This window comes from Pelophylax lessonae, assembly GCF_965119305.1.
Source record: "Pelophylax lessonae genome assembly, chromosome: 1".
NCBI lineage: Eukaryota > Metazoa > Chordata > Amphibia > Anura > Ranidae > Pelophylax > Pelophylax lessonae.
The window spans coordinates 502,027,855-502,045,657 of record NC_138768.1 but is presented as its reverse complement, the minus strand read 5'-3'; the positions used below and the strand labels follow the sequence as shown (position 1 = coordinate 502,045,657).

The window sequence follows — 17,803 nt, the reverse complement described above, 5'->3', positions numbered from 1 at the left end:
AGGGAGCATCTAGAGATGGTAATTTTGCCTAAGCAGTACCTTTGGTCTGGAATTTCTCCTGAAAAAAGTAATGCACTTCATGATATGTAAAGATGCCTAGACGCTTGTGTGCCTACGGCATGGAAGCTGTACAGATAAGGCAGAAAAGGCATTGCTGCCTCTAATTGCTAATTTTGGGAGATTTAATGTGAGATTTGGTGGTGTCACTACTGTTTTGCTCTCTGTGTTCCTTGCTGGAAGCTCTTACATGAGGAAGCACAGCACAGTCTCTACTAAGATTCCCCATCCACACAAAGATGCAGTGCAGAACAAGGCAATAAGGGAAAGATCAGATGCAGGGAGACCACAGGCAATCCCAGTGTTTGACTAGTGTCTTTTGTCTTCTGTCTGCCATTTTTTGGTCTTCCACAGTCCACTTTCTCCTTAACTGCTTCAATACCTGACACTTTCACCCCCCTTCCTGCAGAGGCCAATTTTTAGCTTTCAGCGCTTTCACACCTTGAATGACAATTGCGCGATCATGCATCACTGTACCCAAACGAAATATAATTTTTTTCATACAAATAGAGACTTCTTTTGGTGGTATTTAATCACCACAAGGTTTATATTTTTTGATATATAAACAAAAAAAAGACCAAAAATTAAAAAAAAAAAGATATTTTCTACTTTCTGTTATAAAGCATATCCAATAAAATCAAATGTCTTCATACAATTTTACATTTTTTGTTTATTTTTGCTAAATAAACAAAAAAAAGTCTGAAAATGCTGGGGAACAAAAACGCCTTTTTCTTTGTTTCTGGTTTAAAAAGTTGCGAAAAAATAGTCTTTCTTCATAAGGCTCGGTTCACATTTATGCGATGCGGGAAGGCTGCGAATTCGCAGCCTGTTCCCGCATCGCACACGCACCCCCGGCAGTTCACACTGCCATATGCGATACGCTGGGGGTGTCAATGTAATCTTAAGGACACCCCCAGTTTGATCGCATATCGCAGTGCGATCGTGCAGTTCGCACAGGATGGGATCGCACAAGTGTGAACCGCTGTGCGATCCGATCCTGATGCGGCTGCAAAAATGCCTCCTGTGCGTGTTTGCACCGGGTGCGATGCGAATTTAGCCACACAAACTGTATGGCTAAACTCGCACCGCACAGCTGATCGCATGTAATGTGGGAGCAGTGCGCTCCGACATTACATGCGAACCCGGCACTCGCACAAATGTGAACCGGGTCTTAATGTAGGCCAAAATGTATACTGCTACATTTCTTTGGTAAAAAAAACAAAACAAATCAGTGTATATTATTTAGTCTGTAGGAAAGTTATAGAGTCCACAATCTATGGTATATCCAGTGGGTAAAATAAATATTTAACACGTCACCATTTTTCTAGGTAACTATATTTCTAAAGGTGCTATTGACATGAAATTTTCACCACATGTCAAACCCCAAAACTCATGGGTTTCAGTAACATTTTGACTGTTGAAGCCAGATTGAAAATTATTATTTTTTTACAAACATGTAGGTAGAAAGACATGTCTGTAGAGCAAATAACAGTCACATTACATAGTGTTGGTTTCAAAACAATTGCTCTACCTGGCTTTTTGGCAATTTATATGTTTCTGGCAATTTATGTTTTACAAAGGGTGGGACCTATCTAACTAAACTTTCTTGGAAGTCAAATCTTGATTGAAATGCGAAATAGTTGTTTACATAGGCTTGTCACTTCCAGTAGTTGTTTAGCTGAACAGTTCTTCAAAGGCTGAGATAGCAATCTATACAGCTGGAGGTGTAAATGGCATTTAAACACAACAGCTGTTATGCAATATGACTTCTAACAACTTATACATCCAATATATCTGCTTAATCCTAAATACATGCTTGATGATCATAAATAAATGTTTGATAAATAAAATGGCTGTTCCCTTTTCCCCTTCAGTTACAACCCATGCAATCCATACATTTAAAGAAACCAACACAAATAGGTTCAGAAATTAAGTTATGTGAAAAACATGGAATGACACAGGAAAAAGTATTGAACATAAAAAGAAAGGAAGGTGCAAAAAGGCATGGAAAGCAAAGACACCAGCTGAAATCTCTTAGTAATTAGAAAGCAATCCTGCCCCTTGTCAGTGCAAATTAAAATCAGCTGGTTCAGTCTCAACTGATGGCCTATAAAAAGGTCTCATTATCAAGGTGTCACACAAGAAACATCTTATAATGGATAAAAGCAAAGAGCTCTCTCAAGACCTTCACAAAGGACCACTTGTGGAGAGCTTCAGAAAGACCTGGAATTAGCAGGTACAATTGTTTCAAAGAAAACAATAAGTAATGCACTCAACTGCTATGGCCTTTATGTATGCTCATCACGCAAGACTTCATAGCTGAAAAAAAAAAACATGCTGAAGCTCGTTTAAAGTTTGCTGTACAACATTTAGACAAGCCTGTGAAATACTGGGAGAATATAGTCTGGTCAGATGAGACCAAAATTGAACTCTTTGGATGCCATAATACACACCATGTTTGTAAGTCAAATGGCAATGAACATAATCCCCAAAAAACACCATATCAACAGTGAAGTTTGGAGGTGAGAACATCATGGTGAGGGGCTGTTTTTCAGCATACGGTACTGGCAAACTTTTATATCATTTATACGGTGCTGGCAAACTTAATATTATTGAATGAAGGATGAATGAAAAAATGTACAAAGACATTCTTGATAAAAATCTGCTGGCATCTACCAGAATGATAACGATAAAGACAAACACAAAGCCAAAAAAATGTTCAATTGGTTTCAAAGAAAGAAAATAAAGCTGCTAGGAAGGCACAGCCAATCAACTTACTTGAATCCAATAGAAAATCTATGGAAAGAACTAAAGGTCAGAATTCATAGAAGAGGCCCACGGAAACTTCAAGATTTGAAAACTGTTTGTGTGGATAAATAGGCCACAATCACACCTGAGCAATGCATGCGACTAGTTTCTCCATACCTGAGGCGTCTTGAAGCTGTCATTATCAACAAAGGATTTTGTACAAAGTATTAATTACATTTCAGTTAGCATGTTCAAAACTTTTTCCACGTGTCATTCCATTTTTTAACACATAACTTCATTTCTGAACTTATTTGTTTTGGTTTCTTTGTATGTATGCATTGCACGGGTTGTTACTGACATGTGGTGACTGGTGAGCATTTCATGTCAATGTTACCTTTAGAAAGATAATTACCTAGAAAAATGAAGACATGTTCAATACTTATTTTACACGCTATACTGTATATTTGAACATTAAACAATACTCATGTACTGACGGCCATAAGGCCAAGATAGTACAAGTACTCCCCAAATTAGCCCTTTTTGGAAAGTAGACAGTCCAAGGTATTTAGTAAATGTCATGATAAGTTTTTTGAAGTTTTATTTTTTGTCACAATCTTTTGGAAAATTAAGTAATTTAAAAATTGTTTTTTTTTTCACAATTTTGTTTTTCACATACTGTCACCCATGCAGAACAGCATTATCATTTAACTGGCATGGTGGTGATCAGGGACACTGACTGGTTTCAATATGAAAAAAAACAAAAACAAGCAAAATAATAATATATATATTTTTCTATTTATTTCTATTTTTTCTTTTTTGTTACATTTCTTTTTCTTTTCTTTATTACATTTCTTTTTCATTCCTTATTTTTTTACAATTTTTTTTTTTTTTTACATACTGCGACTAGAGCAATACAGTGTTACCATAGTAACACTGTATTACTCTGGGGAGGTGATCAGGGATAATCACTGTTTTTAAGCAACCATTTTTTCTGAATGAAATCCATTCATTCACTGTATACTATTGTGATTAGCTGTGATTGGCCACAGCTAATAACATGCTACAGATGGGCTGTGATTCTCCCTGTCTTTACCATGTGATCACTGTGACCAATCACAGAGGTCAACACAATTATACACAATGAATGGTATGAATGAAAGCCATTCGTTGTTTACAATTGTCATGTGAACTGCTGTGATTGGTTGCAGTGATCACATGGTACTGGAAGTGGCCTGATACACTGATCTGTCATCCACTGTGTCCGGTGGTCACAGCAAGTGACAGATCGTGCCACAGCACGGCAAGTGAGGTGCGTGCAAGGCTTGATCCTGGGAGGATATCACAATAGGCTGGGTGGAAAGCAGTTAGCAATACACAGTTTTACTTTTATTTGCATATAACTCAACCCAAACCCAAATAACATGGTACAGATGGGCTGTGATTCTCCCTGTCTTTACAATGTGATCACTGTGACCAATCACAGAGGTCAACACAATTATACACAATGAATGGTATGAATGAAAGCCATTCATTGTGTACAATTGTCATGTGAACTGCTGTGATTGGTTGCAGTGATCACATGGTACTGGAAGTGGCCTGATACACTGATCTGTCATCCACTGTGTCCGGTGGTCACAGCAAGTGACAGATCGTGCCACAGCACGTCAAGTGAGGTGCGTGCAAGGCTTGATCCTGGGAGGATATCACAATAGGCTGGGTGGAAAGCAGTTAGCAATACACAGTTTTACTTTTATTTGCATATAACTCAACCCAAACCCAAATAACATGGTACAGATGGGCTGTGATTCTCCCTGTCTTTACAATGTGATCACTGTGACCAATCACAGAGGTCAACACAATTATACACAATGAATGGTATGAATGAAAGCCATTCATTTTGTACAATTGTCATGTGAACTGCTGTGATTGGTTGCAGTGATCACATGGTACTGGAAGTGGCCTGATACACTGATCTGTCATCCACTGTGTCCGGTGGTCACAGCAAGTGACAGATCGTGCCATAGCACGGCAAGTGAGGTGCGTGCAAGGCTTGATCCTGGGAGGATATCACAATAGGCTGGGTGGAAATCAGTTAACAATACACAGTTTTACTTTTATTTGCATATAACTCAACCCAAACCCTAACATAAATTTAGAAAATGGGAATATTTAACAAAAAAAAAATAAAATTACCTTTTTTCCTTAAGGATCTCACATGGCCGGTTGTTTATTTCTTTGTCGCTTTTGTGACGGGCCTGTAAATAGTAAAATATAAGTTGTACAATGTCTTTTTTTAAACAACTAATTTGTAATTTGTAAAAAGAAACAAACTAAAGGAAACCAAAGAAAAAAAAGAGTTGAAGATTAAACTGCATGCAGCAGCATTATGAATGAAATTCATTTGTAACAGTTTTGGTGCCTTCGGTGGCTGGATAGCAGGATTCGCAATCAACTGTGTCCTGTGGAGCAGCGTGTTGTGCCCCCCTAAACTAGAACAGGCAGGATGACGTACATGTACATGATCTAGCCTGCCTGCAGTAAATATACGTGGTTAAATAGTTCAAACTTTTCACCAAGGTGTATACAACCAAAGTAGCATGAGCCTTTTTAAATAGTAGGGTAAATAGAAAGATTAAACAAAACAGTTGTTACTTACAAAATCATCAATAACATCTTTGATTCCTCTTATGATTAGCAGAACGAGCAAGGGAAACATTATGGCAAACCATGGTAAAGTTGAAATAGCAGGAACAGTCTTGGGAAAAAAACAGAAAAAGCTTCAGGTAATGCATAATCAGTGAAGACTGAGTTCCTTGGTGGATACACAGAAGAAAAAACATAATAATCCTTGACAGGTACATCGGGGTTAAATTCCACTGGCTCCAAAACACTCAGTGCAGCACCTCAGGAGACTGAAAAGATTTCTAGAACAGCAAAAAAACAGACAGCAGAGTGCGCAATCGAAGTGTAGTAAACATGTATTTATTGAATAAAAAGATAATTGGCAACTCACAAGCATCAGAATAATAAGCTCCTGTCAACAGTATCTCAATCTGGGGGTCTGCTGCTAGAACCACAGTACCACAGGAATCCAGTGTACAATGTGCAGCTAGCAGTGTCGACCCAGAGGCAACCAGAAAGCAGAGAGACTCCTCTGACAGTGTGGGAACCAAGTCAGTGACATCAGATGCCAGGAGGCGTCAAGGGAACGATACGTGTTTCGAAGCAATCCTGCCTCTTTCTCAAGCGTGCCTACCATGTAAGAGACTGAAGTATTTATACATGCAGCCATATCTTACTGGCAAAGCTGTAAGGAACTGGGAATAGAATCTGCCTTGTACATGCAGAAAATGGCTGCTAGGGGAAGTGGAACAATAGATACTGACTTGCTTAATAAAAACAATATACAAATAACTAATAATTAGTGTTGAGCGAACACGGACTGTATTATTCGTGTTCGTACCGAATAATTGGATTTTTTTTACCCGAACACGGACACGGACACTTTACTGTATGTTCGGGTAAAAATCCGTGTTCGGTCGTTTTATTTCCGGGTTTTGCATGCTTTGGCGCTCTTTTCATGGCGGGCTTTCAACAGCCAATCAACAATCGTTTAACTGGTGTGCCTTAAGCCATCCCAGCCATGCCTGCAAATGTCTTAGTAGCTGTGATTGGCCGTCTGAAGCATGTGACCAAGTCTTTATAAGTTCGAGGCAGCCGCCGCAGCAGCGTCATTCTGCTGCTTAGCTAAGGGACAGAGCACACATCAATGTGCTGGCTGCTGATTAGGGAAAGATAGGCAGGAAAAAACCATTTGTGTCCGGATAGAATTGAGGGACAGGTCGGAGTGTTTAGGCAGGGCGAGTTGTAGGCATTTTAGGGATAGAGTCTGCTGAATTATAGGGTCAGTGTCTTCTACAAACTACAATCGATATTGCTGTGTGGGGGGTGGGGTGAATCTGCACTCAATCCTGATCTACGATCTCTTCTCAATCCTGTTAGGGACAGAGTCTGCTGAATTTTAGGGAAACTGTGTTCTACAAACTACAATCGATATTGCTGTGTGGTGTGGGATTGGAGATAGGCAGGTGTCAGTGATCCACATCCATTTTTCTGTGTGTGAGCTGCAGTGAACACAATCTTTTTGGGCTGCAGTGAACACAATCTTTTTGGGCTGCAGTGAACACAATCTTTTTGGGCTGCAGTGAACACAATCTTTTTGGGGTGCAGTGAACAAAATCTTTTTGGGGTGCAGTGAACACAATCCTTTTTGGTGTGCAGTGAACACAATCTTTGTGGGGTGCAGTGAACAAAATCCTTTGTGGGGTGCAGTGAACACAATCTTTTTGGGGTGCAGTGAACAAAATCCTTTTTGGGGTGCAGTGAACAACATCCTTTTTGGGGTGCAGTGAACACAATCTTTTTGGGGTGCAGTGAACAAAATCCTTTGTGGGGTGCAGTGAACACAATCTTTTTGGGGTGCAGTGAACACAATCTTTTTGGGGTGGAGTGAACAACATCCTTTTTGGGGTGCAGTGAACAAAATCCTTTTTGGGGTGCAGTGAACAAAATCATTTTTGGGGTGCAGTGAACACAATCTTTTTGGGGTGCAGTGAACACAATCTTTGTGGGGTGCAGTGAACACAATCTTTTTGGGGTGGAGTGAACAACATCCTTTTTGGGGTGCAGTGAACAACATCCTTTTTGGGGTGCAGTGAACACAATCTTTTTGGGGTGCAGTGAACACAATCTTTGTGGGGTACAGTGAACAGAATCTTTGTGGGGTGCAGTGAACACAATCTTTGGGGGGTACAGTGAACACAATCTTTTTGGGGTGCAGTGAACACAATCTTTGTGGGGTGCAGTGAACACAATCTTTTTGGGGTGGAGTGAACAAAATCATTTTTGGGGTGCAGTGAACAACATCCTTTTTGGGGTGCAGTGATCAAAATCCTTTTTGGGGTGCAGTGAACACAATCTTTTTGGGGTGCAGTGAACAAAATCCTTTGTGGGGTGCAGTGAACAGAATCTTTGTGGGGTGCAGTGAACACAATCTTTGGGGGGGTACAGTGAACACAATCTTTTTGGGGTGCAGTGAACACAATCTTTGTGGGGTACAGTGAACAGAATCTTTGTGGGGTGCAGTGAACACAATCTTTGGGGGGTACAGTGAACACAATCTTTTTGGGGTGCAGTGAACACAATCTTTGGGGGGTACAGTGAACACAATCTTTTTGGGGTGCAGTGAACACAATCTTTGTGGGGTGCAGTGAACACAATCTTTGGGGGGGTACAGTGAACACAATCTTTTTGGGGTGCAGTGAACAACATCCTTTTAGGGTGCAGTGAACACAATCTTTGTGGGGTGCAGTGAACAACATCCTTTTAGGGTGCAGTGAACACAATCTTTGTGGGGTACAGTGAACAGAATCTTTGTGGGGTGCAGTGAACACAATCTTTGGGGGGTACAGTGAACACAATCTTTGTGAGGTGCAGTGAACACAATCTTTGTGGGGTGCAGTGAACACAATCATTGTGGGGTGCAGTGAACTCAATCTTTGTGGGGTACAGTGAACACAATCTCATACTTCTGAAGATTTGAGGGTGCTGCCTGTTCCATACTCCCCCTACTCCTCATCTAGCCTTTTAGGGGTACAAACAATAGTAATTGGGGCCTAGTGTGGTTGTGTACGTGTGATATACATACACTTTTTTTGGATCATATTTTCTATTCCGCTATTTAATCAAAAACCTTTGGGGATCAGTTAAATTGGGGGATAGTCTGTGTTGGTACGTGTGAGAGAGATCCACCTTTCCAAGTTGTTGGGGTTCATCTCATACTTCTGAAGGTTTGAGGGTGCTGCCTGTTCCATACTCCCCCTACTCCTAGCCTTTTAGGGGTACAAACAATAGTAATTGGGGCCTAGTGTGGTTGTGTACGTGTGATATACATACACTTTTTTTGGATCATATTTTCTATTCCGCTATTTAATCAAAAACCTTTGGGGATCAGTTAAATTGGGGGATAGTCTGTGTTGGTACGTGTGAGAGAGATCCACCTTTCCAAGTTGTTGGGGTTCATCTCATACTTCTGAAGGTTTGAGGGTGCTGCCTGTTCCATACTCCCCCTATTCCTCATCTAGCCTTTTAGGGGTACAAACAATAGTAATTGGGGCCCAGTGTGGTTGTGTACGTGTGATATACATACACTTTTTTTGGATCATATTTTCTATTCCGCTATTTAATCAAAAACCTTTGGGGATCAGTTAAATTGGGGGATAGTCTGTGTTGGTACGTGTGAGAGAGATCCACCTTTCCAAGTTGTTGGGGTTCATCTCATACTTCTGAAGGTTTGAGGGTGCTGCCTGTTCCATACTCCCCCTACTCCTAGCCTTTTAGGGGTACAAACAATAGTAATTGGGGCCCAGTGTGGTTGTGTACGTGTGATATACATACACTTTTTTTGGATCATATTTTCTATTCCGCTATTTAATCAAAAACCTTTGGGGATCAGTTAAATTGGGGGATAGTCTGTGTTGGTACGTGTGAGAGAGATCCACCTTTCCAAGTTGTTGGGGTTCATCTCATACTTCTGAAGGTTTGAGGGTGCTGCCTGTTCCATACCCCCCCTACTCCTCATCTAGCCTTTTAGGGGTACAAACAATAGTAATTGGGGCCTAGTGTGGTTGTGTACGTGTGATATACATACACTTTTTTTGGATCATATTTTCTATTCCGCTATTTAATCAAAAACCTTTGGGGATCAGTTAAATTGGGGGATAGTCTGTGTTGGTACGTGTGAGAGAGATCCACCTTTCCAAGTTGTTGGGGTTCATCTCATACTTCTGAAGGTTTGAGGGTGCTGCCTGTTCCATACTCCCCCTACTCCTCATCTAGCCTTTTAGGGGTACAAACAATAGTAATTGGGGCCCAGTGTGGTTGTGTACGTGTGATATACATACACTTTTTTTGGATCATATTTTCTATTCCGCTATTTAATCAAAAACCTTTGGGGATCAGTTAAATTGGGGGATAGTCTGTGTTGGTACGTGTGAGAGAGATCCACCTTTCCAAGTTGTTGGGGTTCATCTCATACTTCTGAAGGTTTGAGGGTGCTGCCTGTTCCATACTCCCCCTACTCCTCATCTAGCCTTTTAGGGGTACAAACAATAGTAATTGGGGCCCAGTGTGGTTGTGTACGTGTGATATACATACACTTTTTTTGGATCATATTTTCTATTCCGCTATTTAATCAAAAACCTTTGGGGATCAGTTAAATTGGGGGATAGTCTGTGTTGGTACGTGTGAGAGAGATCCACCTTTCCAAGTTGTTGGGGTTCATCTCATACTTCTGAAGGTTTGAGGGTGCTGCCTGTTCCATACTCCCCCTACTCCTAGCCTTTTAGGGGTACAAACAATAGTAATTGGGGCCTAGTGTGGTTGTGTACGTGTGATATACATACACTTTTTTTGGATCATATTTTCTATTCCGCTATTTAATCAAAAACCTTTGGGGATCAGTTAAATTGGGGGATAGTCTGTGTTGGTACGTGTGAGAGAGATCCACCTTTCCAAGTTGTTGGGGTTCATCTCATACTTCTGAAGGTTTGAGGGTGCTGCCTGTTCCATACTCCCCCTACTCCTAGCCTTTTAGGGGTACAAACAATAGTAATTGGGGCCTAGTGTGGTTGTGTACGTGTGATATACATACACTTTTTTTGGATCATATTTTCTATTCCGCTATTTAATCAAAAACCTTTGGGGATCAGTTAAATTGGGGGATAGTCTGTGTAGGTACGTGTGAGAGAGATCCACCTTTCCAAGTTGTTGGGGTTCATCTCATACTTCTGAAGGTTTGAGGGTGCTGCCTGTTCCATACTCCCCCTACTCCTAGCCTTTTAGGGGTACAAACAATAGTAATTGGGGCCCAGTGTGGTTGTGTACGTGTGATATACATACACTTTTTTTGGATCATATTTTCTATTCCGCTATTTAATCAAAAACCTTTGGGGATCAGTTAAATTGGGGGATAGTCTGTGTTGGTACGTGTGAGAGAGATCCACCTTTCCAAGTTGTTGGGGTTCATCTCATACTTCTGAAGGTTTGAGGGTGCTGCCTGTTCCATACCCCCCCTACTCCTCATCTAGCCTTTTAGGGGTACAAACAATAGTAATTGGGGCCTAGTGTGGTTGTGTACGTGTGATATACATACACTTTTTTTGGATCATATTTTCTATTCCGCTATTTAATCAAAAACCTTTGGGGATCAGTTAAATTGGGGGATAGTCTGTGTTGGTACGTGTGAGAGAGATCCACCTTTCCAAGTTGTTGGGGTTCATCTCATACTTCTGAAGGTTTGAGGGTGCTGCCTGTTCCATACTCCCCCTACTCCTCATCTAGCCTTTTAGGGGTACAAACAATAGTAATTGGGGCCCAGTGTGGTTGTGTACGTGTGATATACATACACTTTTTTTGGATCATATTTTCTATTCCGCTATTTAATCAAAAACCTTTGGGGATCAGTTAAATTGGGGGATAGTCTGTGTTGGTACGTGTGAGAGAGATCCACCTTTCCAAGTTGTTGGGGTTCATCTCATACTTCTGAAGGTTTGAGGGTGCTGCCTGTTCCATACTCCCCCTACTCCTAGCCTTTTAGGGGTACAAACAATAGTAATTGGGGCCTAGTGTGGTTGTGTACGTGTGATATACATACACTTTTTTTGGATCATATTTTCTATTCCGCTATTTAATCAAAAACCTTTGGGGATCAGTTAAATTGGGGGATAGTCTGTGTTGGTACGTGTGAGAGAGATCCACCTTTCCAAGTTGTTGGGGTTCATCTCATACTTCTGAAGGTTTGAGGGTGCTGCCTGTTCCATACCCCCCCTACTCCTCATCTAGCCTTTTAGGGGTACAAACAATAGTAATTGGGGCCTAGTGTGGTTGTGTACGTGTGATATACATACACTTTTTTTGGATCATATTTTCTATTCCGCTATTTAATCAAAAACCTTTGGGGATCAGTTAAATTGGGGGATAGTCTGTGTTGGTACGTGTGAGAGAGATCCACCTTTCCAAGTTGTTGGGGTTCATCTCATACTTCTGAAGGTTTGAGGGTGCTGCCTGTTCCATACCCCCCCTACTCCTCATCTAGCCTTTTAGGGGTACAAACAATAGTAATTGGGGCCTAGTGTGGTTGTGTACGTGTGATATACATACACTTTTTTTGGATCATATTTTCTATTCCGCTATTTAATCAAAAACCTTTGGGGATCAGTTAAATTGGGGGATAGTCTGTGTTGGTACGTGTGAGAGAGATCCACCTTTCCAAGTTGTTGGGGTTCATCTCATACTTCTGAAGGTTTGAGGGTGCTGCCTGTTCCATACCCCCCCTACTCCTCATCTAGCCTTTTAGGGGTACAAACAATAGTAATTGGGGCCTAGTGTGGTTGTGTACGTGTGATATACATACACTTTTTTTGGATCATATTTTCTATTCCGCTATTTAATCAAAAACCTTTGGGGATCAGTTAAATTGGGGGATAGTCTGTGTTGGTACGTGTGAGAGAGATCCACCTTTCCAAGTTGTTGGGGTTCATCTCATACTTCTGAAGGTTTGAGGGTGCTGCCTGTTCCATACCCCCCCTACTCCTCATCTAGCCTTTTAGGGGTACAAACAATAGTAATTGGGGCCTAGTGTGGTTGTGTACGTGTGATATACATACACTTTTTTTGGATCATATTTTCTATTCCGCTATTTAATCAAAAACCTTTGGGGATCAGTTAAATTGGGGGATAGTCTGTGTTGGTACGTGTGAGAGAGATCCACCTTTCCAAGTTGTTGGGGTTCATCTCATACTTCTGAAGGTTTGAGGGTGCTGCCTGTTCCATACTCCCCCTACTCCTCATCTAGCCTTTTAGGGGTACAAACAATAGTAATTGGGGCCCAGTGTGGTTGTGTACGTGTGATATACATACACTTTTTTTGGATCATATTTTCTATTCCGCTATTTAATCAAAAACCTTTGGGGATCAGTTAAATTGGGGGATAGTCTGTGTTGGTACGTGTGAGAGAGATCCACCTTTCCAAGTTGTTGGGGTTCATCTCATACTTCTGAAGGTTTGAGGGTGCTGCCTGTTCCATACCCCCCCTACTCCTCATCTAGCCTTTTAGGGGTACAAACAATAGTAATTGGGGCCTAGTGTGGTTGTGTACGTGTGATATACATACACTTTTTTTGGATCATATTTTCTATTCCGCTATTTAATCAAAAACCTTTGGGGATCAGTTAAATTGGGGGATAGTCTGTGTTGGTACGTGTGAGAGAGATCCACCTTTCCAAGTTGTTGGGGTTCATCTCATACTTCTGAAGGTTTGAGGGTGCTGCCTGTTCCATACCCCCCCTACTCCTCATCTAGCCTTTTAGGGGTACAAACAATAGTAATTGGGGCCTAGTGTGGTTGTGTACGTGTGATATACATACACTTTTTTTGGATCATATTTTCTATTCCGCTATTTAATCAAAAACCTTTGGGGATCAGTTAAATTGGGGGATAGTCTGTGTTGGTACGTGTGAGAGAGATCCACCTTTCCAAGTTGTTGGGGTTCATCTCATACTTCTGAAGGTTTGAGGGTGCTGCCTGTTCCATACTCCCCCTACTCCTCATCTAGCCTTTTAGGGGTACAAACAATAGTAATTGGGGCCCAGTGTGGTTGTGTACGTGTGATATACATACACTTTTTTTGGATCATATTTTCTATTCCGCTATTTAATCAAAAACCTTTGGGGATCAGTTAAATTGGGGGATAGTCTGTGTTGGTACGTGTGAGAGAGATCCACCTTTCCAAGTTGTTGGGGTTCATCTCATACTTCTGAAGGTTTGAGGGTGCTGCCTGTTCCATACTCCCCCTACTCCTAGCCTTTTAGGGGTACAAACAATAGTAATTGGGGCCTAGTGTGGTTGTGTACGTGTGATATACATACACTTTTTTTGGATCATATTTTCTATTCCGCTATTTAATCAAAAACCTTTGGGGATCAGTTAAATTGGGGGATAGTCTGTGTTGGTACGTGTGAGAGAGATCCACCTTTCCAAGTTGTTGGGGTTCATCTCATACTTCTGAAGGTTTGAGGGTGCTGCCTGTTCCATACCCCCCCTACTCCTCATCTAGCCTTTTAGGGGTACAAACAATAGTAATTGGGGCCTAGTGTGGTTGTGTACGTGTGATATACATACACTTTTTTTGGATCATATTTTCTATTCCGCTATTTAATCAAAAACCTTTGGGGATCAGTTAAATTGGGGGATAGTCTGTGTTGGTACGTGTGAGAGAGATCCACCTTTCCAAGTTGTTGGGGTTCATCTCATACTTCTGAAGGTTTGAGGGTGCTGCCTGTTCCATACTCCCCCTACTCCTCATCTAGCCTTTTAGGGGTACAAACAATAGTAATTGGGGCCCAGTGTGGTTGTGTACGTGTGATATACATACACTTTTTTTGGATCATATTTTCTATTCCGCTATTTAATCAAAAACCTTTGGGGATCAGTTAAATTGGGGGATAGTCTGTGTTGGTACGTGTGAGAGAGATCCACCTTTCCAAGTTGTTGGGGTTCATCTCATACTTCTGAAGGTTTGAGGGTGCTGCCTGTTCCATACCCCCCCTACTCCTCATCTAGCCTTTTAGGGGTACAAACAATAGTAATTGGGGCCTAGTGTGGTTGTGTACGTGTGATATACATACACTTTTTTTGGATCATATTTTCTATTCCGCTATTTAATCAAAAACCTTTGGGGATCAGTTAAATTGGGGGATAGTCTGTGTTGGTACGTGTGAGAGAGATCCACCTTTCCAAGTTGTTGGGGTTCATCTCATACTTCTGAAGGTTTGAGGGTGCTGCCTGTTCCATACCCCCCCTACTCCTCATCTAGCCTTTTAGGGGTACAAACAATAGTAATTGGGGCCTAGTGTGGTTGTGTACGTGTGATATACATACACTTTTTTTGGATCATATTTTCTATTCCGCTATTTAATCAAAAACCTTTGGGGATCAGTTAAATTGGGGGATAGTCTGTGTTGGTACGTGTGAGAGAGATCCACCTTTCCAAGTTGTTGGGGTTCATCTCATACTTCTGAAGGTTTGAGGGTGCTGCCTGTTCCATACTCCCCCTACTCCTCATCTAGCCTTTTAGGGGTACAAACAATAGTAATTGGGGCCCAGTGTGGTTGTGTACGTGTGATATACATACACTTTTTTTGGATCATATTTTCTATTCCGCTATTTAATTTAACTGGGCCTCCATGCGAGACCTGTGTGCCTTGTTGCGCTGTTTTGAGTACTCCACCAACATGGCCAGTGGCAATGACGCCGTTCTCAGCTTAACTATCCCACTTCTATGCCTCCTTGAAAAAACAATTCGGGCGATGATGGAAGAGGATGTGGCACAGGATGAGGAGGAGGAGGAGGATGAAGAGGTAACATTTCCAAGGCTTTCAGGGCAGTCATTCGCAAGGGGCTCCGAGGGTGGGTTCCTGCACACGCAAACGCCAGGGACGCAATTGTCCAGCAGGGGCACAGTTCTGGAGGATGAGGAGGATGAGGAGGAGGAGGAGCTGGAGGAGGAGATGGAACCATGTTCACAGCAGGGTGGCACCCAGGCCAGCTCATGGCCATCACTGGTGCGTGGCTGGGGGGATACAGAGGACACGGACGATACACCTCCCACAGAGGACAGCCTTTCGTTGCCTCTGGGCAGCCTGGCACACATGAGCGATTACATGCTGCAGTGTCTCCACAACGACCGCCGAGTTGCCCACATTCTAACTTGTGCTGATTACTGGGTGGCCACGCTGCTGGATCCCCGTTACAAGGACAACGTACCGTCCTTAATTCACTCACTGGAGCGCGATCGCAAGATGCGCGAGTACAAGCGCACGCTGGTAGACGCCATGCTGCTGGCATTCCCATCTGACAGCGGGGCCACAGTGGAAGCACAAGGCAGAGGAGGAGGAGGAGGAGGTCGCCAACGCAACCAGGGCACCGCCAGCACCTCAGAAGGCAGGGTTAGCATGGCCGAAATGTGGAAAAGCTTTGTCAGCACGCCACAACAAACAGCAGCACCAGCAGCTCAGATGGAACGTCTTAGCAGGAGGCAGCATTTTACCAACATGGTGGAGCAGTATGTGTGCACACGCCTACATGTAGTGAATGACGGGTCTGCCCCCTTCAACTTCTGGGTCTCCAAATTGGGCACATGGCCTGAGCTTGCCCTTTACGCCTTGGAGGTGCTGGCGTGCCCTGCAGCCAGTGTATTATCTGAACGGGTATTTAGCACGGCTGGGGGCGTTATAACAGACAAGCGCAGCCGCCTGTCCAGAGACAATGTGGACAAGCTCACGTTCATTAAAATGAACCAGGCATGGATCCCACGGGACTTTTCCGTACCTTATGCAGAATAGCAATGGATACCGACCTTACCCACCCATTGTTCCATTTTTGCTCTTTCTCACTCTTTTGGGGTGTACCCTCATTTAAAATTTTTGAAAAGAAGCAGTGTTGGCTACCTCGTCCTCCTCCTCAGGGCCAGATTAATGTAGGGGCTATTGGAGCTGCAGCTCCAGGCCCCTACCTTTTATATAGGCCCCGGGTTGGCCATATTCACTGTTACCGCTCTTCTGTCACTTGTAAACACAGAAGTCTGGCTTCTATGCTCGCTTCCCCAGGCAGCACCCTCAGAACCTCCCCACACAGCGTGAAGGCCGGACAAGGAGGGACAGTTGGCGATGCATGGATGTGTTTATGGGCTTCAGAGACAGCATCCCATGTTGAATTAGGCATGCATGGCTGCACCCTTCCTCCTCTGGGTGCATGGCAAGGCACGGCCCTTAAGGCCCTTCAAAATCCTCAGCACCAAGCCCATGATGCTGTTAATCCGGCCCTGGTCCTCCTCCACCGCCGCTTCCACCTACACCGCCCATAGGTGTGCGCAGCCTATTGCATTAAGGTGTGCACCCCAAAGTTGAAATACACATGCATGTGTTTGCCAGCAGGGAGAGTAATGTATCGGGGCCATGTACCTGTAGGCAAGGAGAAATAGAGCAGAGCAGGTCCCAGGGAGATCTTTCCCATCTCCTCACTGGCAATGCTATGTGCCCTAGGTGATTAGGGTGTGCCCAGGCACACCCAGCACACCCTGTGCGCACGCCTATGTCACCGCCACATCCACCACCACCTCAACCTCCCTCCTACTCCATATGGGCCTCGTCCTTCAGAGATGAAGAAGAACATTGTTTTATTTTTCTGTTTTTTTTTGTTGTTTTAAGTTATTTCCCTATCCACATTTGTTTGCAGAGCACTTGCCATGCTCTTAATTACGTTTTGCTGCCATTTGCAGCACTCTAGCCCTTTCCTTTGGTGTTTTAGAGCCATTTTAGTGCCTTAAAGTTCGGGTCCCCATTGACTTCAATGGGGTTCGGTGTCCGGGAAAAGTTCGGTAAAAGTCCGGGACACGGACCCGGACTTTTTTTTAAAGTTCGGCCGAACCCGTCGAACACGGACATCTAGGTGTCCGCTCAACCCTACTAATAATAATTAAAAAACACTATATAAAGATTTGTTGCATAAGCGACTCCAAAATGCATATAAACTGCAAATATTGTGGCTTTCCTCTTAATAATAATAGGAGGGCTACAAAGCAACAAGGACCGATCAGATACCTTAGGGATTTCTGTTTTCCCGAGTTAGCCCTAAATCAAGGTAATTAAAAACATATATTGATTATCATTATTGAGAATCATGGCGGATGACAGATCAGTGTACCAGGCCACTGCCAGTACCATGTGATCACTAGCAGATCATGTGGCAATTGTACACAATGAATGGCTTCCATTCATAGCCATTACAACTTCAAAAAACTCACCATGCCTTTTACGAAATACCTTGTCTACTTTCCAAAAAGGGGTAATTGTACTGTCCTGACATTTTCGGGCCTCAAGAA

General features: G+C 42.7%; 1 protein-coding gene across 1 annotated transcript in view; it reads right to left on the bottom strand.

Annotated features, from left to right (window-relative positions):
- The window catches only part of LOC309547173 (phospholipid-transporting ATPase IC-like), a gene marked incomplete at both ends in the record, with an annotated part of 345,791 nt that overhangs the window by 236,868 nt on the left and 91,120 nt on the right, over positions 1-17,803 (bottom strand). Inside the window, 2 exons of the mRNA XM_082246961.1 lie at positions 4,999-5,060; positions 5,462-5,560. Of these exons, the coding sequence (XP_082103087.1) occupies positions 4,999-5,060; positions 5,462-5,560 (161 nt within the window). The remainder of the gene's footprint in view (positions 1-4,998; positions 5,061-5,461; positions 5,561-17,803) is intronic.